Source organism: Strix uralensis, chromosome 1, assembly GCF_047716275.1.
Source record: "Strix uralensis isolate ZFMK-TIS-50842 chromosome 1, bStrUra1, whole genome shotgun sequence".
In the NCBI taxonomy this organism is placed as follows: Eukaryota; Metazoa; Chordata; class Aves; order Strigiformes; family Strigidae; genus Strix; species Strix uralensis.
This window is the reverse complement of record NC_133972.1, coordinates 149,045,148-149,070,738: the sequence shown is the minus strand read 5'-3', so window position 1 is coordinate 149,070,738 and position 25,591 is coordinate 149,045,148. Positions and strand designations below refer to the sequence as shown.

The window sequence follows — 25,591 nt, the reverse complement described above, 5'->3', positions numbered from 1 at the left end:
AGGAAGCTGGGTGGCTGCAATGTCCATCTCATGCATGCTGCTTTACTTGAAGTTTACAGGAATCATTGTCCCCACTCCATCAGGTGCTGTAAGGACCCACAGTTGAGAGATGGCCCTTGCTACCCAAAACTTGTGACCTGTTAAACTGCTGTTAGGAACCCTACTTACCATCTCCGCTTTTGGTGGGCTGTGCTGCCTTTCCTCTTGCCCTTTAAAATGGCAAATCTATGAGAAGGTAAGCACCAAAATCTGGCTATCGTGCTTAATTACTGTAATATGTATTTGGAGGTGAAAACTATGTTTACTCTTTAATAGCATTACACTTGGGAAAAGAAAAAGCAGAAGTGGAGAAAAAAGAGATGAGGTGGATTTATTTGAAGGCAGCTGCGGCTTCTCTTCGTGTTGTTCTGCAGCATGTGTGCTCTGCACTGCAAGAGAGGAGAGGTAAGGTACCCCTTGTTTTTCATCAGCAAAATGGCTGCAGGTGCCTTGTGTCAAGGTGAGGGCTTGCCTCCACGCACAGCCCCTGCCGTGGGTGTTTTAAAGAAAAGCGTGCACTCAAACCATTGACAAGTACATGGTACTGTGGAGTTTGGTTGCTTTTGGGGTAGTGTGGATTTTTTTTTTTTTTTTAGGATATTTATCAAGAAAACTCCATGCAACCCTTGAGTGATGTTACCAGTGACAGGGAGGCGTGCTTGGCAGTGAGGGTAAGCTTCAGCATCACCTCCTGACAGGGAGGAGGATTGCAGGGTGGGCACTGCTGCCCTGGGACTCAGCGGGACCCTGAGGCGCGGTGGCGGGCCTGGATGACGCGTGTGGGAAGCTACTGGGCAGGGGACAGGGCCGTCCGTGGGACACCATGGAGGCTGTGCTTGGGGGAGGCCTGTTTTCTGCTGGGACGAATTTCTCTGTGGTTAAGCTTGCTGCAGAAATGGAGGGAGAGAGAAGGGCCCTCAGGGAAGGTTTCGGATACGAAGGCCCGGGCGGGCCCCTTGTGGCAGAGCCCAGGCCCCTCGCAGCAGAGCCGGGTGCCTTCATGGAGCACAGCTGGGTGAAGGTCGTTCTTGTCTGGTGAGATGTGTGACAGCCACCGGGCAGCGGGCTGACACCCTCCGCCCCGTGACGCGGGGTGTCGGGGGCCGGTCCCACAGCAGTGGGGTGTGGGTGGGTCAGGAGGCTGGTGCACAGGGAGCAACGGGGTGTCGCCGAGGGCTCCCCAGCCGCACGGGGGGCCGGTGGGACGCATCCCCGCTAACAGGGGCTGCCGGCGGCGACACCGGGCGGGCGGGCGGGCGGCTGCCCTCGGGGGGGCGGGAGGAGCCGCCCCGCCCTCAGGCCGCGGCGGGAGCGGGGCGGGGCGGTGCAGGGCGCGCGCGGCGGTGCCGTGTTTACATTCCGCCTCGCGCTGCACGTTGCCGCGGAGCGGCGGGCTCCCATTGGCGGGAGCGGGCGGCGGCTCCGCCCCGGGGCGGGCGGGCGGGCTGCGCTCTGCCGGGCGCGCGGCGTGCGCGGCGCGTGGGGGCCGCCGGCGGAGCCGCCGCGGCGGGGCGCGGACCCGGGGCTCAATGCAGCGGACGGGGGTGACGGTGCCCGGGGTGCCCCGCCAGCGGGGCCGGGGCAGCGGGCGGCTCTCCCCGCGGGGCGGCGGCGGCGGCGGCAGCAGCAGCAGCAGCCGCCGCCCTCCTCCCGGCACTGCCCGCCGCTCTCCCGGGACGCCTCCGCCAAGGGAGCCGTGGCGGGCGGGACTGTCCCGGCAGCGGCGGCGGGCGGGGGCGCCGCTGGGCCCGGGGCGGCCCCGCGGCGAAGGGGCGGTGCTGGGGCGAGCGGGGCGCGGGCGCCGGCGGAGGGAGGGCGGCGGGCGGGGGAGCTGTCTGCCGCCCTCGCACATGCGCAGCGCGGGCCCGGGCCGCGCTATATAGCGACTTGGCGCCGGCGCCAGCTGAGCAGCGCGGCCCGGGCGGCGGCGGCAGAGGTGAGCGGGGGGCGGCGGGAGGGGGTCCCGCCGGGGGGGATGGGGGGCGGCCGCCGTCGCGGCGGTGGCGGTGGTGGTAGCAGCGATGATGATGATGATGATGGTAGTAGCGGCGGCGGCGGTTGCGATGGTGGTAGCGGCGGTGGCTACGATGGTGATGGTGGCAGTGGTGGTGGCGGTACGGACAGACCCGGTGCCGCTGTGAGGGGATGTGAGGGGCGCAGTGGCGGCGGGCGGCGGGGTGGCGCGGGGCGGCGGGCGGGAGCGGTGAGGCGGGCTGCCCGCCCGGGCACCGTTTTGGAGGGAGAGCGGCTGAGGAGAGCCGGGGGGGGGGGGGGGGGGGGGGTGTCCGCGCGCGGCCCCATCCGCCCGGCCGTGCCTGCCCGCCCGGGCCAGGGAGCACTGCGGGGCGCCGCTACGAGGGGCGATGGCCCGGGCGGGCACGGCCGGCGGGAGGCAGCGCGGCGGGCCGGGGTGTCGGCGGGAGCCCGCCATCGCCTCCCCCCACCTTCCCCCGCCACCTCGGGGCCGCCCGGCGGCGGAGAGCCCCGGGGGGGGGGGGGGGGGGCTGGGGGGCGGGCTGCCAGGTTTTGGAGGGAGACGGGCGCGGTGGGGGCGGGGAAGCCGGCCGAGCCGCTTGGCGGGCTGACCCCGATTGCCGGCCCGCGCCGCCCGCCCTCACCCCACCCCGGCGGGTCCCGGCTCCCCCCGCCCTGGCCCTCAGGACAGGGGCCTGGCGAGGACACCCACCCTCACAGCCCCCGATCCCTGCGGTGCCCCAGCCCGCGCTGGGGAGGGGGGATCCCCCGTCGTGGGGGTGTCACCCACTGAGGGAGGGTGTCCCCGTGTGCCAGGGTGCCGTCCCGGCAGCCCTTCCCCCCTTCCCCCTCAGGTTTTGGAGGGAGCCTCGCTCGCAGCAAGGCGGGAGCGCGGGGGAGGGGGGCCGCGGTCCTGCCCCGCTCCCTACCCCCTCAGCACCCCTCGGCCGTGACGGGGAGGGGGGCAGGCGGCGGCTCGGCCCCTTTCGGAGGGAGACCGAGCGCGGGCAGCGGCGGTGGCCCCCCGCCCCAGCCTGACCCCGCTGCGCCCCGGGGCTGGCCGAGGCGCCCCCCCGGCCCGGCGCGGCTCGGCACGGCGCGGCGCAGCGCAGGCCGCCGCCTCCCCGCTCTCTGCAAATTGGCGCGGAACCGGCGCGGCGGGAGCGCGGGCGGCCCGGCCCGGCCCATCCCGGCAGGTGTGGGGGGCCGGCGGCGAAATCGCTCCGGAGGGAGCCGCTGCACCGTCAAAACGCGTGTCGGTGTGGGTGCAGGGTGTAGAGGGAGATGGTGTGTGTGTGTGTGTGTGGGGGGGTGTTGGAACTCCCCACATCCTCTTGCATGGAATAGGTCCCTTTATAGCTTCCCCCCACCGCGGACTAGACGAGCCCAGCTAGCCTGAGCCAAACTGACCGCTGTCGTATGTGGGCATCCCTGTGTATCCTGCTTCAGCAGTAACCCCCAGCAGGAGCTGCGTGTGATATATACCTCAGGTGTTCCTCACACTGGTGAAATGCTTCTGCCCTTCAGCTGTGTAAACCATGCTGCTCTTTGTGATGTGCCTTATGATGAGAAGTGCGGAACTTGGTCCTAACTTCTTGAAGATATGGTAACTGATCTTATGTTATTCCTTTGATCCAGGTAGAGATCTTACAACCCAAAGAAGATGTCAAGACGCAGGTAAGCTGTTAGCATCGTAATACACCAAGCTTATCTGCATTCATCTAACAACTGCCGCTCTCCTAATACCTAATGTCTTTTTGCTCTTTGCAGTAGCCGTTTGCAAGCTAAGCAGCAGCAGCCGCTGTCATGTCAAGAAGAGTCTCCACAAGAACTGCAAGCACCTGAACATCTCCAGACCAGAAAAAGGAGAACAGCAGAGGTGACCAATTTGGGCAACTTGAAAAGTTTAATAATATTGAAAGTTCTCCAGTGCATTTGGAAGGGAGAATCTTTGTTGAGTTAGAAAGTGGGGCAGGAGTAGTAACAGTTTGCTTTAGCTTTAGAGGTGGGTGTGCTGGTCATTGTCAGTGTTTTGATGTGTGTCTCTCTTCCCAGCAGGAGATTAAGAAAAGAGAAGATGGGAAAATTGCTAAAAAACATCAATATGAGATTAAGGTAATTCAATCCTGAATACTGGTTCAAACTAGGTGAGGGAGTCCATCTGGTTTGTGTTGGTGGGTGTGAAGTTGTGCATTCCACACTAGAAAGTATTGAATAGGGAAAGTTTCTAACTTCAGATATTAAAAACTATGGAAGATCAGCACTTCAGCATCTTTTTATATGTTTTTGCTTTTTTACTCATGGCTTTGTTGCAGATAAAGGGTCCTTCAGTGTCGAAACCACTGCAGAGTAAGGTTAGGTGTAAAAATGAGAATAAAACCAGATATTTCAGAATAATTCCATATGCAGAGCAGGTAAAGCCTAGAGGCAAGTCTAAACAAGATCATTGCACTTGTTTTATCTTAAGGTGTGGTTTAGTTAAGAAGACTTATAACTATGCAGGCCCTCTTTACTTTCATTTAACAGTTCTTTTGATTATTTAAATCGATTTAGGAATCTGTTTTAACTAACATAGGCAGCCCCTAAACCAAGTTGTTTATTTTGAAGTGGATTAGTAAAATAATGTAACTTTCTCTTGCAAACAATCTTGTTTGCAGCTATTCTGTTTGTAAGGCAAAGGAGACTAACAGCTATGGTGAAGCAAAAACCTTTTGATTGTGAAGCTGTCTTTGCAAACTTTGTGTAGGGAAAAATGCTGTGTAACTACATCAGCTGTACTTGGAGTGAAACTGCGTGTCACAACTTACCTTTTCTGAAAGGGGGAAATCCTGCTCCCCTGTCTTTTCTTCCTTAATGCACTCTGTCCCCTGCCTTGCTCCATTTTGGGTTCTTTTTAAATGAAGCAGTACGCAGGTTCAACTTGCTAACTTGGCACTACAAAATAATGTTCTTCCAGGTTAGTGAGTTGAACCAACCCAACAGAGGGTCTGACAAGCATCAAAGCTGACAAAATGAGGAAGGGGTGAAACTTGGGCAGTGATGATCACAGGAGAGAAGGAGGAGCAGAATCTCTGTTTTCTTGTAGCTGTGTGCTGTTAAGATCAATACTGCTGGAATATGTAACTTCACTCTTAGGGTACTTCAGCCTGGCTACAAATAGGTTTAGATATACTAACGAAATCATATGTAGTTTGCCTTGCAAAATGTCTGTATAGGAAAAGTTTCTCTGTTCAGGGGCAGGTGTTGCTGCTATTTGTGAATGGGATCCCCCTCTAACTCCACAGAGCCATAATTAAAGTTTTGTGTCACCATTTTGAAGGCTGTCAGCCATTACAGCATTGCATGTGCTTCATGCATTTGATACCTCCTTACTTGTACTGGTTATGTACAACTAAGTATTAGTGAAACAAGTTACAGAGTTCACTAAAGTAGTCTAGAATTCCTTCTCTGAAGCTTTTTGCATGAATAAATTTGTGCTCTTCACCTTTTGAGTCATTGCACCCCATATTTGGCATTGGCAAGCTGAGAGATAGTTCACAGCTGCTGCTTGCTCAGTGAGTATCTAGCTCTGGAGCCGAGATGGGTGGCTCCTCTCTGAAGTGCTTAATTGGAAGATAACAAGTTGCTGAATTTCCACTGAGAGACAGTAGAACCTCCACCCTCTCCTTTCTTTTCCCTCTGAGTAGATAAGTAGATAGGACCAGCAACCTAATGTCCTGTGTTTTAAAGCAATGAGTACCTTTGCCTTATGTACTGTAACCGAGTAGCTCGAGCAATGGATAGGTTACTTGTGGGTTCATAAACTAACGACAGTTATCTTCCTCAAAGCTGAGTTTCCAAAATTTCTCAAATTTGTTTATACATGTTCTGTCTTGACTATGAAAGGCTTTGTTGACATTTAATCTCTTCCTTTGTCTTTCTTGGTGTCAGTACTTGAATTGACGCTGAGGTCCAAAAAGACTAACATACATTACATATATTGTTGTTACTGTAATCTACTTCTTGCCTTCCTTGCTCTCACAGTAAAATCGGCATTTAAAAGATACCTTGTTTATGTTGCAGAGTTGTTGGCCGCCCACAATAACAGGAGGCATCTCACCTTGCATAATTATTGAAACGCCTCACAAGGAATCAGTAACCACTGACTTCTCCAGATTCAAAAAGTACAGGTTCAGAAACGTCTTCATAAATCCATCACCTTTGCCAGAACTCAAGTAAGTTTACCAGATGCAGCAGTTGTTGATATTTTATCAAATATGCTGAACTGCTGCAGTTAAATCTGTTTCTGTATTATGTTTGTATAATAGTGGGCAGCACTCAACCCATACCTCTACTTGTCTCCTCATCCACAAACAATTCGATGTCCAAAAAAATAGACAGAAATTCTGGTGGTTTTTTTTTTTCCCCGATCTTATGAACGCACTGGACAGATAATTTTTGCCTTTCGGAGCTGTCCTTTTATAACTTAACACTGGAGACTATAAGTGGTTAAGAGGCACATAATAGTTAAACTAAACTTCTTCCAGTGCTATTGGAACTGAGTGACCAAGAAATGCTAAGCAAAGTTTTCTTTAAGAACTCAAAAATGTACAAATATGCAAATAAACCTGTGGCAGTATTGCTGCACAGGTGGCTTGCTAATGCAATGCAGTACGCTTGGTGCAGTCACAGTTCTAGAAAGTTGTCCTTCTGCAGAGGGATAGATTAGCTGATTAAACTGGATTTTTCAATTTCTGAATTTTTTAGCCTGGTGTGTTAGATGAGTACCCTGATTGGTGTTTGTATCAGCCTGATGTTTAATGACAGTTCTTAAATTTACTGCAATGCATTAGGTGAATGAGAAGAGAAGCAGAACATGAAGCATTACTTTAAGAGAACCTTTCTAAATACACCATGTTTGTATTTGTTCTGGCCAAAATTTGATCAGAACATGCTGCATGGTGATGTTTTGCCTCAGTGCAAAACAACAGGTCTGTTACAGTCTCTTTCACTGAGTTTCAAACTCAGCTGCTCTTCTCCCTCAGTATTACTCCCAAGCCTGTAGAACTGTGCTTTAAAGAACAGTATGCTCTTCTCTATACCTAGCAAATCACATTTTTGTATGTGTTGAAAGTTTAGTGCAAAGTAGTTTTTTTTAAATAACAATAATAAAAAAAAGGATGGTGAATTTCATGCACTCCTTTAGCAAGGTGTTGGAAACTGCTGGATCCCAAAGATATGTTCAGAAGCAGAATTCCATGCAAGGAGTTTAATCCTTGATGTTCACCTGTCAGTAGGTTCACCTCTTTTCAATCTGGTAAAGCTGAGCTCCATCCTTTCTGATTAGCTGAATATGAGGATCATTTACTCTCTCCTGCCTTCTTCATGCTTTTCTAACTGCTGTAGGAAGGTCATAATAGATTTTTCAATGCCTGCCCACTTAAATGGGGAGACTTGTGCATTAAGCAAGCAAGTATCTCTCCAGCTTTTAACTTACAATGTCAGCAGAATGGAACTGATCTGGGGTAGAATTTGTAGGTGATAGCAGTGATCAGGTCTGTTTAATCTCTCTCTCTGCTTCTGCTTGAGGAAAGGTAAATATATAACTCCAAAAATTTCAGTAGGAAATCAGTATTGCATTGATTAACATGCTGTCCCTCTTAGTAACTGTAGGATGAGAAGCACATCTAAAAAAAAATAAAATCAATTCATAATAACTAACTACAAATGAAAAGCAAACCATATTAATGATATAGGCATCTTCTTCCCAAGTAGGCTTGAGTGCTAATAAATTGTAAGTTAGCAATAAACAAGAACTCAGTTTTTCTCACAGTAGCCTGTTTCTGAGTCTTACAGTAGGCTAGAAAGGGAAGGGATGGATGAGTGACTTCTAAGCACCATCTGTAAATGTTTTTCTCAAACTAAACCGGACAACTTTGTGTATGTTTTCTGTTTCTTGGGGAGTGGGGTGGGTGTGTTTTCTTTCTTATGGGAAGGGTTTGGTTTTTATCTTGCTCTCTGGGCAGCCACCTAACTAGGCAAAATAGGAAGCTCTGGCTGTATGTGCCACTTCGGGATACACACGTTCAGTTTTATCTGCTGTTCTATAAAACTGGACTTGCTGATGATTTTGGCAAGCTGTTGTTGTGGTGATGTAAAAAGTTCAAAGTATACCTGCAGTCTTCTAATTACCATAAGGATCTTTTAGCACGTGGAGTTTTTCTTTTTGTTCCTGAATATCTGTAAACAATAAATAATGTTTTTATAATCCTTTCGTAAAGGTGTATATATACTTAACAATGCTTTGTGTAATTTTATTTCGTAGCTGGGGAAATTCCAAAGACGTCTGGCTCAACATCCTGAAGAAGGAGAACAGATACGCTCATTGCAAACATTTCACATCACTACATTCTAGTTTGCAACCTCACATGAGATCGATACTGTTAGACTGGCTCTTAGAGGTGTGTTCTTTTAGTTACTTTGCCATGTGTTATGCCTGTGAAGTAGACAGATAAAAGCACAGCTTTTACATAAAGATCTAATAGCAAAATATATGGCAATGATAAATGCCAAACTAGTTTGCAACAAAAGGGTTACAATGTACTGCTTTTGATCTTCTTGGTGAGCTGTGTTCAGCAGGAGATGCTGAACCTTGCACACAGGGCAGTGAGCAATAGTACTTAAATTTTGCTCTTTCCACACTACTTCCTGGAAAGGGGAGAAATCTAGTTTTGAGACACTTCTGAAATTGCTATAGACAGATTAATTATGAAGCTTTAATGTTACATCTTAGACTGCATCTAAGCCATGAGACAACTGCATCTGCACTGAGGACTCAAGTTATCATCCTGGCCTTGTCTACATCAAGCACTCTCAGATGTTAGCCCCTGACACTATTTTCTGATGTATTAGTGAATTTTTAATTCTATCCTATGAAGACAGCAGAAGAAAGTAGGGCATTAGTGGCTGACATCTTAAGGTTCTTGATATAGACAGGTTCTTATTTGAAAAGGATTACAGATAAATCATATCCATATTCCAGTCTAATTGCTTTACTTCAGACTATTCCAGTTGTCAAACAAAATGGAAGCTCTCAATCTTGGCAGCCTGTGTGAAGGAGTATTAGTGCTGTAAATAAAGAGCTATGTTCTGGAGGCGTTTCCAAGAAATCTTATATAGAGCATACTCAATCACCACTGCCAAAAGCAACATTTGACTCATACAGTCCTTGCCCATCAGCAGAAGGGATCTTGCAGTTTTACCAATTCCGTAACAAGTACTCCAAGGAGCAGATGTTACAGTGGCACTCTTGCTGTCTTGTGGAACAGTGCAAATAGCAGGGGAATTTCAAGGGAAAGGAAAGGTTTGGTTTGTTTTTTTAAGAAACACAGTCTGAATATAAAAACTATTCCAGTTGTGTACTTTACTACTTCCTCTAATGTGTAATTTACATACCACCATTAAATTGTTTTGTTGCCTTTTTTTAAAAATTCTTGAACTCTTAGGAAATCATCCAATTTCCAAACAAAAATGTCAACAAGGGCCTTGTTGTCCAGCTCAGTGCTTCTATATGCCACGATGGATTAAAATCCCAGCAATGTAGAGAGTTCTCCAGTAGCTCCTAACATTGTCTTCTGAAACATCATAACAGATGCTATTTAACATGGCCAAGCATTATTATGTTCGGGCAATACACTTCTGTAGAAACTGTGCTGGTTTTGTCTGTACATGTTTAGTTCTGGATCGTGTTTGGAGCAGTAGTTAATCATATCAGAGTAGCACATGAATTGGCAAATATTAGATCAGGTCTAAAAGAATGAGATCTGGTGTTACTGCCAACCAGTTGCATTTTTGATGGTCAGGAACGGTTTTTAATTCGCAAGTGAGCTTTCAATCTTGTTTTAGGAAATAGCTAGTAGTAGTGAGATTTTATTCTGACTTTGTATCCAGTGAAGCAGGGCAGGAAGCTTGGACTTGGGATTTATTTCTTGGGTATTCTTTCCTGTTGACAGTATGTAGATTATAAGTAATTTATAGATATCTAACTAGTTTCTGGTTGTGGAAGGGATACAGACTTGCAGATAAACTGGAGTTGTGGTAGACCCACCCAAATTCATTTAGAAATTAGAGGAAAAAGTAGGCCCCTGCATAAGATCTGCAGTCCTGGGCAGTCTCCTTTCCTTTTTTTTGTTGAACTGGCATTTGAACCACTTTGATACAATGCAAGTATTAAAAGTTCTCCCTGCCAGGGAAACCCGCAACTGTATGGAGCAGATGGCCGTTCTTGTGGTTTTGTTCCTGCTTATCCAGGCTGTCGGTGTGCCTGAGGGGCTGCAGGCAGCGCTCCTGGCTTGCCAGCAGAGCCCCCTCGAGCAGGAGCTTCCAGGCTTATTTGCTGTAGAGGCAAAGACTTCAAGTTTTTTAGTGGTTCTGCCCTGGGACAGACCTAGTAGGAATACAGGGAGGATCTGCTCAGTGACTTCAACTTCAGGTTTGAGCCCAAAGTATTCTTAATTGAGTAAACTAGCAGGGTTTTTTGGCTGGTTTGTTGTGTGGGTTTTTTTTTTTTTTTCCTCCCCTCAACGAGGCTGCCTTCTTTCAGTGGAAATTTGTTTGTACTCATTTTTAGGAAAACTGGATGCTATTTAGATTGGAAAAAGTGTGCTTTGGAAGTATGTTAGTGCATCATAGGTAATCCATGCTTAGGTGGGAGCATGGGAAATACTTTTTCCAGTCCCATACTAACAACTACATCCTAATACATCTAGGTATGTGATTGTGTGTGCAAAAGATAAAATTGTGCCTACTGTGGTTTACTGTTAAAGCATGAATACGCCAGTGAGTGTATGTAGTTTTATAACAAAAATCTGAATTTTTTTTTTTCCTGCTGTAGGTATGTGAGGTGTATGCACTCCACAGGGAAACCTTTTACTTAGCTCAAGACTTTTTTGATAGATTCATGTTGACACAGAAGAACATTAACAAGAGCATGCTTCAGCTCATAGGAATTACCTCATTATTCATTGCCTCCAAACTTGAGGTAAGAAGCTCTGTTACAGGGAGGAGGATATTAAGTTTGGAATAACTAAAAAGACAGCAATAATATATTTATTACTTCTGTCTGAATCTTTTGAATTTGGTGGTGTACATACAACACTGAAGGTCAGAAGGGAAATTTTTTTTCTCTTCCTTCAGTTGTGCATGTGTCAATCTCTTGGAGTGTAGTCTTTGTCCTCTTTCCTTAGCAGCAGGGAAGGAGACCACGTAAACTTGAAAGGTATGCAGATGTGCTAGGAGCAGTTTTGTTTTGTTTTGTCTTTCTCCAAATATACAGGGGTTGGCAGACAGTCTCAGGAATGGATGTGGGACTTGAACAAAACCCAGCTGAAGTCTCACACTGCCTGCACATCATGCTGATATCCCTATAAATCTGTTTAGTGGAGTTTTTCTTTGAAAGTGCAGTGATGGTGATACATTACATTGTGCACTACATCTGTGAGCCAAGAGCGTATTTTTGTATAGTGCATAGCAGGCTAGGCTGAGAGGAAAATTTGGGATATTAAGTTTTTATACTTGGAAACCTCCCAATCTAGTTGTTCCTAAAGCTGAGGGAGTGCGCTGCGTGCAGTTGTCTATCCAAAGGAAGTGCATGGGGTATCAGACTGTGGAGCCAGCTGGCAGAAAAGCAGTTCTGCTGGCAAGTTCTCTGTTCCCAACACACCTAGCTATATGTGGGCCCAACTGGCATGACTGGGTTGGCAGATTTCTTTGACCATCTCTGCACCATGGATTTTGCCAGCTACAGTGGCTGTGGGATTTTCTCTCACCTTTTTCTAGTTTTTTTTTTTTTTTTCTTTTTTCAATCTATGTGACTACATCAGCACTGACATTGCATGCAACTTGTATCATAAGCCATTTCTAACGCAACAGTGTCCTGTATAAGAAGTAGAATGGCTTATGTTTTTACATCAAATGGAAGGGCTGAGTAGAAAGTGGTATAAATGAAAGGGTGTTTTGATTGCTTGGTCAGCATTTATTTCCCCAAAAGCTACAAGAGTTGCAATAAATCTACTGTGTTTTACAACAGATAACACATAACCTACTTGTTTTTAGTTTCTCCTCATCCTGTAAGTTTCGAGTCACTTTGTATAATGAGAAAAACACTGTTCTGGTCTAAGGAATGTTAATATTTCAATATGGACTGAAAAGTATTTGCCAGTATCCTCTCAAGCTTTCTTAGAACTGCAAGGAACTCTAATCTTCATTTTTCTCCCCCCCTCCCTTTAAAGGAAATCTACGCTCCTAAAATACAGGAATTTGCTTATGTCACTGATGGTGCTTGCAGCGAAGATGATATTGTAAGAATGGAACTTATTATGTTAAAGGTAATAACTTTGCTGTGTTTGTAAGTGCTGGCTGAAAGACTGTCCAGCTGAGCCTTGTATTTTAATGTCACTTACTTGCTTAGAGGAGAAACATGTTTAGTATGTCTCTGTTTCTGCAAAACAATGAACCTTCACTGTATGTGCAGTGCACCTCTGAAGGCCCTGGCTGGGGTGAAATTCCGGTCTGTTAGAAAAGGACAGGTTTCTCATGCTCGTAGGAAAGTAAAGGCTCTTAACAGGTACAGCCAGGCACGGGGCAGACAAGCAGTCTGTTGCTGTAATGTACTGGCTTGCTGGGGTCCTCTGCTGCCCAGGAACAGGGGCCTCTAGGAGAGCCAGGGGAAGAACTGACACTACTCAGTGCTCCTCGTGTTGGAGAGGATCCATCTTTACCATCACAGAGCTCCTTATACATTTATTCTTCCTTAATAGATCTGAGCTGCAGGACCCTGAAGGCCTGGGGAAATACTCTGATTTCCCAGCTTCTGAATGGGGAAGATACATAAGGTCCAGCTGCACAGGAACAGGGGTACATGTTTGTGCTGGTGGTAATACAGCCTGTTCAGGAAGTAGCGAGAAAGCAATCTAAAATGAATCTTTGTACTTGAAATTGTACGTATTCTTTAGTGTCTTCTGAGGATCTGTGCAGTAAGCTGAGCAAACTGGGAAGGGGAGGTATGGGAAGAGGGATCAGAGCATGAAACTATCCTTGCGAGGTTTAAGGCGCTTGACTGTTTAATATTTGCAGGCTTTAAAATGGGAACTCTGTCCAGTGACGATCGTCTCTTGGCTGAACCTCTATCTTCAAGTGGATGCTCTGAAGGATGTTCCCAAAGTGCTGCTACCTCAGTATTCTCAGGAAAAATTCATTCAGATAGCACAGGTAGGCAGTAAACTGTATCAGAAAATGTTCTTTTTGGAGTGATTGCAAACACAACTGAACATTGCACCCAAAAAGCCATTACAGAATGCTTGTTTCACCTCACCTGTTGCTTTGTTAAGGAGTGTGCAAGTTTGACTCCGCTTAGATAACTTCATACTCAATTTTGAGGACAAGCACCCATGTGTTTCTTGTCTTCTGCTCTCACATATTTTAAGACTTTTCTGCACACTGGAAGAATTAAAATCCATCTTGTTTTTTTAATCACTGTGCACTACAGCATTCTGTAAACAGTGGCAACAGCTCTGAGAGAAGGGTGGGTAATTTAAGATGCTCTGAACTGTTTTTACCTGTATTGTCTGTAACAGCATTTCTGTGTAGTTGCCTAGAAGGCAGTCTGAGGAGTGCTTTGATTATTTTGAAACTGCCGTGGTTCAACTTTTATGGGTATCTGTTGTGTCCTGCCTCAGACAGGCTTACTGAAGAGTAGACTGGTCTAAGTCACTGAGCTGCTAGGTTTTTATTTAAGAAAATACTTTCCTGGAGCTCTGCGAAGAGTTTAAAGGCGTACTTAAATCTGTGCAAGCTAAGTGTCTTGCGTGTAAAAGTGCAAATTGGTTTGCATCATAACTCTGAGACACCCATTTCACCTGCAATTGGTGGCAAAAATAAATTAAGATACATGCAATTGATGCTACAAAGCTCAGCCGTGTTACCATGTTACAGAGGCTGTAGGAGGACTGCTGTACGCGTAGCAGTTTGAGGCAAGATTATACTAAAGTATCATCTTGTTAAAATTTGTAACTCTTACTTCCTCAGCTCTTAGACCTGTGTATCCTAGATGTGAATTCTTTGGACTTCCAGTATAGAACACTAGCTGCTGCAGCGCTCTGCCACTATACCTCAATCGAAGTAGTTAAGAAAGCTTCAGGTAAGAAGCCTTTGTACACCTTGATCTTGTTAGGCAGGGAATCCTGGAAGCTTTTGCATGCCTGAGGCTGCTAAGAGTGTACTGGTTTAATGGCTGCCAAAGAGCAAAAGCTATGTGGACACTAATAATTTGTTCTGTGCATTTGGGTTTTTTCCCCTAATTTCACTTCCTTCCTACACTATTTCATGTTACAAAGACTCAGAAAAGGAGGAAACACTTTCAAAAGCATAGTCTTTGCTAAGGAAATGAAGCAGATTTATCTTTTTTGCTTTTGGGCTAATACTGCTCTATGACTTCCAGTTGTTTTGGGGATTGTTAGCTGCACATTATTTGGCTACTTTTTCTCCGAAAATGTAGTTATCACAGTCATCCTTGTCTGTCAGCAGCATTCAGTTAACCTTTGTGCTAATTCCTCCCAGCCTGTCCCTTAAAGTGGGGAAAAAAAAAAATATCACCTAAGCTCAGCACTTCTGTGTTGCCTGAGGTACCATAAAGAGAATAGCCTATGTTTTTATAATGTGACCCAAAATCTTGTGTTCAAGCTGAAAAAGTCATTTCAGCCTCCCCTGGTAAGCAACAGGAACGCTGGTGGCCAGAGCACTCCTCTGCTCAGGAGGCCTGTGCTCCCCCCTCAGCCCCAGCGCCTTTAAGTAACAACCACAAGGAAACGCTGGGAGTTTCTGGGAGGATGTTTCTGAATTGTTATCTGCAGTATTATTTATTGTTGCCTTTAAATTTATGACCATACTGGAACACTGTACAACTCCTCCATGATTTCTAAATACATTACTGTGTTCCACCCTCTAGGCTTAGACTGGGACAGCATTTCAGAGTGTGTAGAATGGATGGTTCCCTTTGTGAGCGTGGCAAAAAAAGTCCCTGTGAAGCTGAAGAACTTTAAGAAGGTTGCAGCAGAAGATCGACACAATATCCAAACACACACGAATTACTTGGACATGCTGGTAGGTGGTTTGTGGATTTGCAGTTCAGGCATTACACACCCCTTCTCCCGAGGCAGCCAAGGGTGGCCAGACACCACCTGATCACACCTGGCCTGGCTCACCACAACCACCGCGGGCGCTGGTGCTAACCTTTTGTTTCTGGCTCCTGCCTGATGATGCGATAAACAAAACATGTTTTACCATAACACTCATGCAAAGACTTGGATTAGAAGTACTGGTGAAGTGTTTAAAAGATAATAATCTTTGCTTTGCCATGTAATGTCACCTTGGTTTTTTAGTCAGTATCCTAAATCTGGAGTACTTGAATTGTACTAGCCCTGTGAGGAAGTGCTGCTGAATAGCAGTGAAACAGAAAAGTAGAGCTTGTCCCAGGTATTAACTGTCTCCTTCCCCCCCAATATACAGGAAGAAGTTAACAATGGAGTAGCATCTACTGCCCCAGGTCAGTTATCACCTGTGTCAACAGGAGGAATAATAACCCCTCCCAAAAGTACGGAGAAGAAATGAAATCTGGACAACATCCATCATGGACAATTTCAGACACAGAACTTGGTGCTTCAGAACCAGACCCTACTAAAGGTGGCTCATGCTCTTTACTGCTATTCAAGACCTGGGCAGTAAAGGACACAGCAAACAGCAGCAGCTGGAAAGGGAGACCAGTATCCTCCTACAGCCTTGATAAGAGTTAGACCGAGCACCCCTCCATGCTCCCACAGGAGCCAGGACTACTTTGGTCCATTCTCAGACACAACTTAGTTCAACTCTGACTGTTCTTAACTTATGAATTTCAAGAACTTTTTAAAAATGGCTGAGTGGCAAAGTTTGTCCACTCAACCTTGCTTTAACTTGGGCTTAGCCATACAGAACTTAATGACAGCTTGTACATATTACCTCTTCTTGACTTGTTTTTTTTCTTGTCTTGGTAAGGTCAGAGCTTAAGGCCTGTCAGTTAGTCACCCATGAGCTCAGGTGCAGTATTACAGAGGTCAGTGGGTACACAGTTTACTTTTCTGAAACCACTCTACCTTTGCAGTCCAGGGAAGCCAGCCCCCTATCCAATTCTAGCTCCACAGGAGGTGGCAGAATTCAGGGCGGCCCTTTAGGGCTGCCATAACCTTCAGTTCTGGTGTGTCGCTGACCTCAGGTAAGAGCAGATGCGCAGACCTGCCTGCTGAGGGTAGCCCTTGCTGGAAGAGGCGCAGGCCTGGAGGAAGGAGGGTGATGTTGTAAGACCCAGCCACCAGCTTCCAACAAGAACAAACATAATGAGAACTGGAGAGGGTTATAAAAAAAAGTGGGCTGCTGGGTACTCTACAACCACTCATGTCATAGGAACAGCATTTTAAACTAACTGTGGAGCTGTATTTTATCAGTGTTTATAAACAGCATTAACTACTGTGTTTTCCTTGGAATATTCACTACCTCTGAATCACTTCTGTGATGAAGGGACAGTACTGGGACAGGTGGGTATTGGTCCTCCTCCCTCTTTCAAGATGCTCCTACCTGTGCCCCACATCCAGGGACAGGTTTTACGTGACACTGAGCAGCCCCTGGAGCTGCACTAGAACACAAGTGCCTCCCCCATCCACATCAAACTCCCGCTAACTTAGCAGACTTGAATCCACGTCTTCAAACAAGCCATTGTGGAACTAGCTGAAGTTGCTGCCAGCCTTCTGTACAGTTTGTAAAAATAAGGGGTTTATTGTAAGATTTCATCTATTTCTAAAAAGAAAAATACCAGACTGTAAATGTTGTATAAAAATTTAAATGAATTTTAAAAATAAAAGTCTTAAGTTTTTCACTTCCACCCATTTTATGATATCTTCCACCATTAGCTTAGAAGTACAGTTTTGCCATTGCTTGAAGAAACTTCTTTTTTCTTCTCTGCGCAGCAAGCTGTAGGACCTCCTCGGGATTACTGGCATTCAGCTCCGTCTGGCCAATGGCTTTTATCTTGAAGGAAAAGCAGAGACAACCCTAGCGACAGTCCTTCACGTAACGCTGCTTCACTGCAAGGCGCTTTCAGCAACACTGCAGGGGGTGGTTTATTTCTGTAACAGGCTCTGCCACCCCACCCCTAAACCAGCAACTTCCCATCAGCACCCAGACTAAGAACTAAGACATCAAGAACTACACAACAAAATTAGAACGGGAAGGTGCAATTCTTCTCAAAGATGGCTTCAGGGAGGGAAAGACACACTAAGGAAACCCCATAACCCCCAGGCACCCCCTAACTTACTGCTATCTGCCGCTTGTCGGTCTCGCCTCTTTTGTGATGGAGATCTGAGGGTGAGTCAAGAAAAGACACTTGGGTGGGAAAGGGACTTTTTCCAGCCATGACCATCCAGTATGAGCTTTCCATAGTGGTATTCTACTGAAAGGATACATGTCAGATACTCCAAGATGGTGACATCCCAGATGTACTCATAGTAAGAATCCATGGCATCATGGCTGGAAGAGCACACGTTAGGTTATCTAACACACTCACATACTGGGTATGCGTATTTATAAACTTTAACATTTACCTGTTTTGTTCCTGCAGCGCCTTAAATGCAGTTTTGTAGTCTACTTCTCTGAGGAACTGGCATAAAATCGCTACCTGTAAGGAAAGACTCACAGGTGGCTGACAGCCCTCACAAACTGAAATCTTCCACAGCACACCTCAGTAATCACACCCTAATCAAGTGCTCATTTCCATAGCAACCAAATCCTGAGCACCTCTGTTTAAGAGCATACACAACTCATTCCGAAATATCAACCGCAGCAGTCACTGAAAGGAAGAAAAAGGGACCTAACAGAAGCCTTATTACTTGGAGAATGAACAATCCCACTGAAGAACACTGGCCGCATGCAGTTTCAAAGGACAAGGCCAGGTTCCCAACACACCCCACAGATTCTGTACTCTTTCTCAATGCTAAAAAAAAAAAAAGAAAAAAGTCTTAAGAGAAAAATGGGACAAAAAACCCCCAGTCTATTTCTACTTTTTACAACATTTCCAAGTGTATGTTTCGGTCCTTGTAGTGTCCTAAAGCAACAGTAACAACAAGATCTACTTTACTGCAGACTGCATTTACAACAGAAGTTGGATTCAGTTTTAGTTTCTAGAAGGTTCCCCACTCCCCTTTTAACATAAAAATATTTATAAAGGAATGTTTTACTTAATGCCATGCTTTACCTCTTACCTGGGTGTGGCAGTTGAGTAAAGAACAACACTTGATCATTCTTTTTATCACCTGCAGAATGGTTAAAACACAAATAACGAGTTTTGAAATGTTAGTACTGGGACACAAACAGCAGTTATTTTTTATTTTTTAAATACAAGGGACCAGCTAAGTAGCTATTGATATACACTGACAACCCCCAACAATTCCTGGGTTTTAGCACATCCACCGATCAGCTGAGCTTTCACTCAGGAGACTTCCCAAGGGCATGACGCATGCTACAGAACAGAGCACAGTGTTCCTGTAAGAGCCAGGCCAGGGCCTGTTACAAAGCTTCACCGTTGTCTCCTGCTGCTCAAAGAAAGGGCCGGACTCAGGTGAGAACAGCACCGCAAGTGGGCTCCCGCCCAAGAGCTCCCCAACCCAGGTGGACGCGTGCTGGCGAGTGACAGAGCTGCCGTGTGAGAACACAGGGGCCCAGTGGCACTCCCGCACCACTGGAGCCCAGCCCCAGGCACAGCTCAGAGTGGCCAGGAGTGTTCAGGATCCCAGTGTCCAAAGCTCTTGCCTGGCCTATGAACGGGAACATGGAAGGAGCAGCAACCAGACACGGGACGTAAATAACCTCCTTTCCTGGGCCTAGACAGTTCCTTCCTATCGCCTGCTGAAATGCAGTCTACAAGTAACACAGCAGTCTCCTAATGAACAGGACAAATGCCCGGATAAAGGTTACAGTGACTGCAAGATGTCAGCGGAACATGCTGTGGCTGGGACCAAAGATTCCACCCCACACACACAGTTATTAAGAGGTTCTCACTCACGGCCCACTAACAAGTGACAAGCCACCCGTTACACCAACTTGTAAAGTATGGGGGTACAGCACCGTGCCTCCAGCAGGCTCGGGCAGCGCAGGTTACCACCCCACCCATCTCCACACAACCTCACACAGCGCTGTGATGGAGCTCTGCTCACTGTCAGAGTCTGGGGAAAAAATGAGTGTGAGTTTTTGTTTGTTTAAAGGAATCAATCCTAACACAATCCATGCTCCCAACCTCAACCTGTGTTAGCTACAGCAGACAATATTTTAGAAGTGTTTAGACAACACACTTATGTTGGTCTGCACTATGGGTGGAAGCAAGCAGGCTCCACTCATGAGATACCAGCGCCAGAAGCACAGTGGGAGCCAGATGTTTCCACTGGCCAGAGGCTCAGACCCACGCTCCAGCACAGCCGGCAGGGCAGAGCAAGCGCGGCCACACTGCCCTGAGCTGCCCTGCCCTGCCCTGCGCAACACCGCGCGGCCCCACAGGGCCCAGCTGGGGATCGCCACACCACACGGTGATGCCTGTGCTCTTGGCTCTTCCCTTTGCTCACTACCGTGCAGGAGCCCAGTACCAGTGCCGTCCCAGCTGGCAGCTCCACACCTTCAGACTACAAACTAGTGGAAAAGCTGCCTGTGCTTCATCAAAGGAGAACCTTCAGATTTTCTACAGCCCTCAAGCAACAAGCAAAGAAAAATGGATCTATGAGGATTCATATCCCTAAATCCATCAAGATATAAAATCTCACAGGCTACAGGAATGTGTGCGTGTTGAACAGTTTTGTCTCTACATAGGATTAGGGAGCTGACTGAATCCAAAGAGATATTTTTGTTCATCTTAATCCCATTTTAAACTCACCTGGTCTGTGTACACATCTGGTGGTACCATCTTATTAAAGAAGTCTGAGCATACAGCTCCTGCCTGTAGGTAATAGTGAAGGGCTGCTGAATACTGATTCGTTGCTGCAGTGGAAAAAAGCAAAATAAGGTCTTAAAAGTAAACACAGAACCTACTTCTAAGACTCCTATCAATTGTTTATAGAATTATTCAGATACATGTATCTCACAGCTGAATTCTACTGGGAAAGTGACTTGCGTATCATTGCTTAAAAAGCACAGACACACAGAAGGTGGTAAAATAGTGATAGAAAACTACAGTCAGGAAGACTAGCAACACAGGCAAAGTTCTGCCTTTTGAGAATTACTGCTTACTTTTCAGATATTTGATCTTAAATCCATCAACCTTAGAGTGGAAAAGAAGTTTGCCTTCATTGAATTTAGCACGTGGGTGGTAGTGAAGGAGTGTAAGTTGGTGTGAGTTAGAGAGGGCCAGCTGATGGCCACCACACACACCTCAGGGTTCAGCACTAGTTCTACGCCCAGTAAGTTCTAATCGAAGCAATGTGAAGACAGCCTTCAGTGGCTCTGCAGTGACAGCAGTCTGCTTGTCCACACCGCTGCTGAAATACAGACCTGACGCAAGCCAGGAGTGCTCCAACCACTGCTCTTCCAGGTACCGGCTTCTGAGGATCCCTACATAAACGTCCTCCTGGGATGGTGTTCCACTTTGTACAAGCAGTAAATACTGCCAGTTTATAACCCTGAATCACTCTCCCATCTGTAAGGTGACAGTGCTAAATTAAGACCCCTCCCCTCACCCCAACGGTTATAAAGCGTCTTCTAGACAAATTTGTCTCCTTTGGAAGCAACAGGCTAGGAATTCTGCACTACATCTTACTGCACACCACAGACATCCTTCCAGTCCAAAGAAGAGATCTGGAAATGTGCACCTTGCCCTCCTGCCAAAGCACCAACAAGTAGATGGCAAGAGGCACAGCACATACCCTGTCTTATTGTCAGAAAAGAACCACCTGCCTCAAGTGCTAAATTTCACTAGAGTGGTCTCAACAGATAATTTGAGTGGAAGAAAAGCCCATCTACCTTTGGGGGTGGCTGTGGCCATGTCCTTCTCTAGCACACACACGAAGCAGTACCATACTTGTCCAGCTATCTTCCGAAAGTTCATTCTTCAGCACCTGCCTCTCCGCACTCTCTTTATTAACACTATAAAGCCTCAGGAACTGACTCTAGACTGGGGAGCTTAACAAAGCACAGTATCACATAGGCTGGGCAGGATTTCCCCATGCAAACACTGCCCTGGTACAGTCTGGGCGCATGTTATGGTACCCGCCCAGAATCAGGAACGCTTCATGTCCCAGTTCTGCTGCTTGCTCCCAGCTGCGGAGCAAGGACAAGTACTGGGGAACTGGGAGGTGAGGACAGAATGACAGGAAAGAGCTTCCCATCGCAACCAATACCAGATCAGGAGTTCATGCCTTCTCATTTACAAATCCTAGATACTTCCCTATATAAAATAGAGATCCTCTCCACTCTGCTCGTCTTCTGCTCCAGTGAAGCTGATCTCCACATTTAAAAGCAAGCACTATTCACACAACTTTCCATTCAACTTAATAAGAGACTCGAATGTTAGGGGTTTGGATAATTATAGCACTCACAGACCAACTGCACTAGAAGAGTGAAGTTAATGATGACTCTTAAGGTGAGGTTCCCCTTACCCTAAAAGCAAGTCTGCATGACCCATTGAAAGCTCAGTCTGTGGGCTTAGACAACTTCCCAGACAAATCAGAGGCAATACAAGGAGGGTTATGTCAAGCAAATCTCAGAGAAGCAAGGTACCCCTACACACATGCTAAAAACAGACATTGGTTTGACTTACCGAAATAAATATCTGCCTGAATAATTAACCAGAAGTGGTTGTTTGCGTTGATAGTCAATGCATAGCTGACTAGTTCTTTTACTGTAACAGCCACAGCTTCAAAGTCCACTGATTGAAGACTACAGGAAAAAAGAAAGAAAAATCATTCCTAAATGACTGGTTTTTGGTTGGGGTTTGGGTTTTTTTGTTGTGGGGCTTTTTTGTTTTGGGTGTTTTTGTTTGATTTTTATTTTTACACACTGATCTGATTTCCCATCTAGTTTAAGGCCAAAGCACCTTGCATTAAGTGTCAAGCAAAAATAACTCCAGGAAAGATTTAGTGCTGACTAAGACTACTGCTGAATTTTTCCAAAATACAGTACATCTGACAGAACAAATACACCCTTCACAGACTGGGACAAAGAAGTCAGAACTTTATCTGTGGCTGACTCCATAAAAGGGCTCTGTGCAAAAATATATGTTCTCAGTTTCAAGAATTTTGAAGACAACACCTGAAACCACTACAAATTTATCACAGCATCTGCATGAATGGCCACAGACAGCAATCTCTGGAAACTTGTGGAACTAGCTTGGAAAGGAAGGCTGGGAATGGTTTGGCACATTGCTTGAGCAGCCTTTCCCAAAGTTCATGTGGAATCTCCATTTTTAAAACCATGTTTTTTCTCACCCTACTGCTAAATTCTGGTAACACTGAAAACTACTTTCTTCTGCTTGACCTTATAATATATGCTGAAGTCTACATCAGTAACAATGAGACTATTCTGCCAGACCAATTAGAGACAGATTAACCACACTAAGCATTACACACTCTCTCATGAGTCATCTCTCCCGGTGCATAAAAGGAATCTGAAACAGTGAGGTTCTAGCCTGACAGAGCCTCTAAACTTCATTGGACAAATACAGTTCAATCCAGCCAGAACAAATCAATACATACCATATGCCACTCCGTATTTTGGCAATTATTCAAACAGAACTCAAAAAATATTAGTTATTTCATATTAAAGTATTATGTAGTTCACATAGTTACATATAGCTCAGTAAAGTGCTTTACTAAAAACAGCTAAAAACCCCCTCAGTTTCTTGTAGCTGGATCTCCATCAGGACCATCAAATTAGGAGCAAAAATCCCCATGCAATCCGACCAATCTGCCCACAAACACAACAGGGGTCAGTGATGCCCTTACGTGGCAGAAATCACACTAACACATGTTAACTAATACACAGTAACTGGAACCAAACCAATTACGTAAACGCGCATTTTGAAAATTCTATTTTTATTTATCATCTTACTTGGGGATGGATGAGGGCCAGATGGAAATGTGCTCCGCTGCAATATCATTCACAATATCTTCCTAAGAGAAGAAAGATGGTAAGAGAAATTACAAAGAGAAACATTTCAAGAAAATCACGTAAGATGCTTATCATAGACTGGTCTGGGTTGGAAGGGACCTTAAAGATCATCTAGTTCCAACCCCCTGCCATGGGCAGGGACACCTTCCACCAGACCAGGTTGCTCAAAGCCCCGTCCAACCTGGCCTTGAACACTGCCAGGGAGGGGGCAGCCACAGCTTCTCTGGGCAACCTGTGCCAGTGTCTCACCACCCTCACAGTGGATAATTTCTTCCTTATATCTAATCTAAATCCACCCTCTTTCAGTTTAGAACTGTTCCCCCTCATCCTATTCCTACACGCCCTGATAACAGTCCCTCCCCATCTTTCCTGTAGCCCCCTTTAAGTACTGGAAGGCCACTAGAAGGTCTCCCTGGAGCCTTCTCTTCTCCAGGCTGAACAACCCCAACTCTCTCAGCCTGTCCTCATAGGGGAGGTGCTCCAGCCCCCTGAGCATCTTTGTGGCCTCCTCTGGACTGGCTCCAACAGGTCCGTGTCCTTATGTTGGGGGCCCCAGAGCTGGACACAGGACTGCAGGTGGGGTCTCATAAGAGCAGAATAGAGGGGGAAAATGACCTCCCATGACCTGCTGGCCACACTTCTCTTGATGCAGCTCAGGATATGGTTGGCTCTCTGGGCTGCGAGTGCACATTGTTAGCTCATAGTCAGTTTTCTATCCACCAACATCGCCAGGTCCTTCTCTGCAGGGCTGATCTCCATCCACTCATCACCCAGCACGTTTGTGCATGGGATTCCCCCGACCCATACCCATGTGCAGGACCTTGCACTTGGCCTTGTTGAACTCCATGAGTTTTGCACAGGCCCACCTCTCCAGCCTGTCCAGGTACCTCCGGATGCCATCCCTTCCCTCCAGCATGTCAACTGCACCACACAGCTTGGTGTTGTCAGCAAACTTGCTGACGGTGCACTCAATCCCATGTATTATGATATATACTAACCCGAACATTATGAAGCTTGACAAACAGGGACAATATTGTTGTTAAAACCAATGGTTCCTGTAAGGAAAAAAAAGTATTCCCATGAACTAACAAAACTCCACTTTCTTCCCTAAGCTTTAAAGCTATGTAAGAAGTTATGACATCATTATTTCCTATTGAAATAGGGCAATATTTTGTTAAGAATCCTGCAACACAAGGATACTGTGAGAAAGCTTCTGTAGGAAGTCTTTAACTACTTCAGATTTTTCTGAACAACTCCTTGGATGTAAGCTTTACCTAGGTTTTACACATCTTTATGGTGTTTCTGTGGCTACTGCCTAACTTTAAACTTAAGCTAGGTATACTACAACTTTCTATGCATTTACAAACCCATAAGCTATAAACAATTTCCCTTCCTCTTACTTCTGCTGCTTAGTTATGATGCAAGTAGCAGCTTCTATCTCTCTCCAAAAGGAATGCTTTGTTTCGTGACAGCTGCAATAAAATACACTCCTAATGTTCACAGATCTCCACTGTCAGAATTCAGGATAGTTTTGGTTTTTTTTCTTTTTTTTTTTCACAAGCTATTCTACACTACTGTATGGCAGATATAGCAAATTCAGAAGTTCTTCAGCCATACAAAACACCTATATAGCTGTCATATTTTCTGGAATTTAACAGTAAAAGTCCAGGAAAAAAAAAATTACATCAAAAGGAAGTTGTGTTTGCAAACACATTCTCAAGACCACTATAACTTACCCGAAGCTTTTTGATGAAGGACAGCAACTCACTCCTAAATTAGGGACACAAGTACCCGTATGTAAGTAATTGTCCGCAACAAAGAATATACGCAAACTTAATACACTAGAAATGAGATTCAGTAAAGCAAATTCTTCACCTGCCAAATTAGCCCTTTCACCTCCAAGTTTACAAATGCAGGGTATGTAACTGAAAACGCTCAAGCAGGCTATTCACTTTTAATACAGTCACTAGCAAGTTTTAAATTTAAAACAGTATAAATAAGAAGCATATTATTCTATCAAGCTGTAAAAGGCATGAAAAGCACTCTGTAGTAAGTCAAACATTGACTCTAAAAGGGAAAGCAACTGAACTGTACTGTAATTCTCCAAGCTAGGATTGCAACAATGACCTACAGGCTTACAGAAGAGGGTACACAGTGATCATTTATAATGTACATTGATTTCCTTGTCATGCCACATCAGAAATTGTCACCATAAAACAATCCAGACAAGGACAGCCTGTTTGGAAAAGATTTCACTGTTGCTTTTCCATAACAACAGGGTCACTGCCCTTTACTGTTTGAATCAGAGAGGTCAGAAAAGGTTCAGTATCCTAGAGTACACCTGTACCCATTCCTTTTCCTTGCCAGAGTATAC

At 46.0% G+C, this 25,591-nt stretch overlaps 2 protein-coding genes across 7 annotated transcripts in view; one reads left to right on the top strand and one right to left on the bottom strand.

The window, feature by feature from the left end:
• The first annotated feature begins 1,931 nt into the window (after positions 1-1,931).
• CCNE2 (cyclin E2) lies at positions 1,932-16,953 on the top strand. 2 transcript variants are annotated; one of them, XM_074884804.1, is made up of 12 exons: positions 1,932-1,975; positions 3,652-3,690; positions 3,784-3,892; positions 4,069-4,128; positions 6,076-6,227; positions 8,318-8,453; positions 10,886-11,032; positions 12,282-12,377; positions 13,126-13,260; positions 14,077-14,188; positions 14,996-15,150; positions 15,556-16,953. In XM_074884804.1, the coding sequence occupies exons 2-12, from the start codon at positions 3,677-3,679 to the stop codon at positions 15,655-15,657; spliced, it is 1,218 nt and encodes a 405-aa protein (XP_074740905.1). In that variant the 5' UTR covers positions 1,932-1,975; positions 3,652-3,676; the 3' UTR covers positions 15,658-16,953. The 2 variants fall into 2 exon arrangements, with proteins under 2 accessions (XP_074740905.1, XP_074740914.1); XM_074884813.1 differs by lacking the exon at positions 1,932-1,975 and having other exon boundaries at positions 3,573-3,690; positions 4,072-4,128.
• INTS8 (integrator complex subunit 8) overlaps positions 16,900-25,591 on the bottom strand; it is a 25,670-nt gene continuing 16,978 nt past the window's right edge. For 2 of the 5 annotated variants that reach the window (XM_074884761.1, XM_074884769.1), the window contains 10 exons: positions 24,954-24,987; positions 24,216-24,272; positions 23,158-23,219; positions 21,869-21,987; positions 19,991-20,094; positions 18,333-18,383; positions 17,676-17,749; positions 17,537-17,601; positions 17,390-17,433; positions 16,900-17,103 (listed from right to left, as the gene is read on the bottom strand). In XM_074884761.1, the coding sequence (XP_074740862.1) occupies positions 16,987-17,103; positions 17,390-17,433; positions 17,537-17,601; positions 17,676-17,749; positions 18,333-18,383; positions 19,991-20,094; positions 21,869-21,987; positions 23,158-23,219; positions 24,216-24,272; positions 24,954-24,987 (727 nt within the window). In that variant the 3' untranslated portion in view covers positions 16,900-16,986. The other 3 variants (XR_012630962.1, XM_074884788.1, XM_074884778.1) reach the window with 3 other exon arrangements.

What these genes read in the sequence shown, in the direction of transcription:
- CCNE2 (XM_074884804.1), top strand. An exon ending in TGTTAGACTGGCTCTTAGAG is followed by an intron (nt 8,454 to 10,885) that starts GTGTGTTCTTTT and finishes TTCCTGCTGTAG; the next exon opens with GTATGTGAGGTGTATGCACT. An exon ending in CGAATTACTTGGACATGCTG is followed by an intron (nt 15,151 to 15,555) that starts GTAGGTGGTTTG and finishes CCCAATATACAG; the next exon opens with GAAGAAGTTAACAATGGAGT.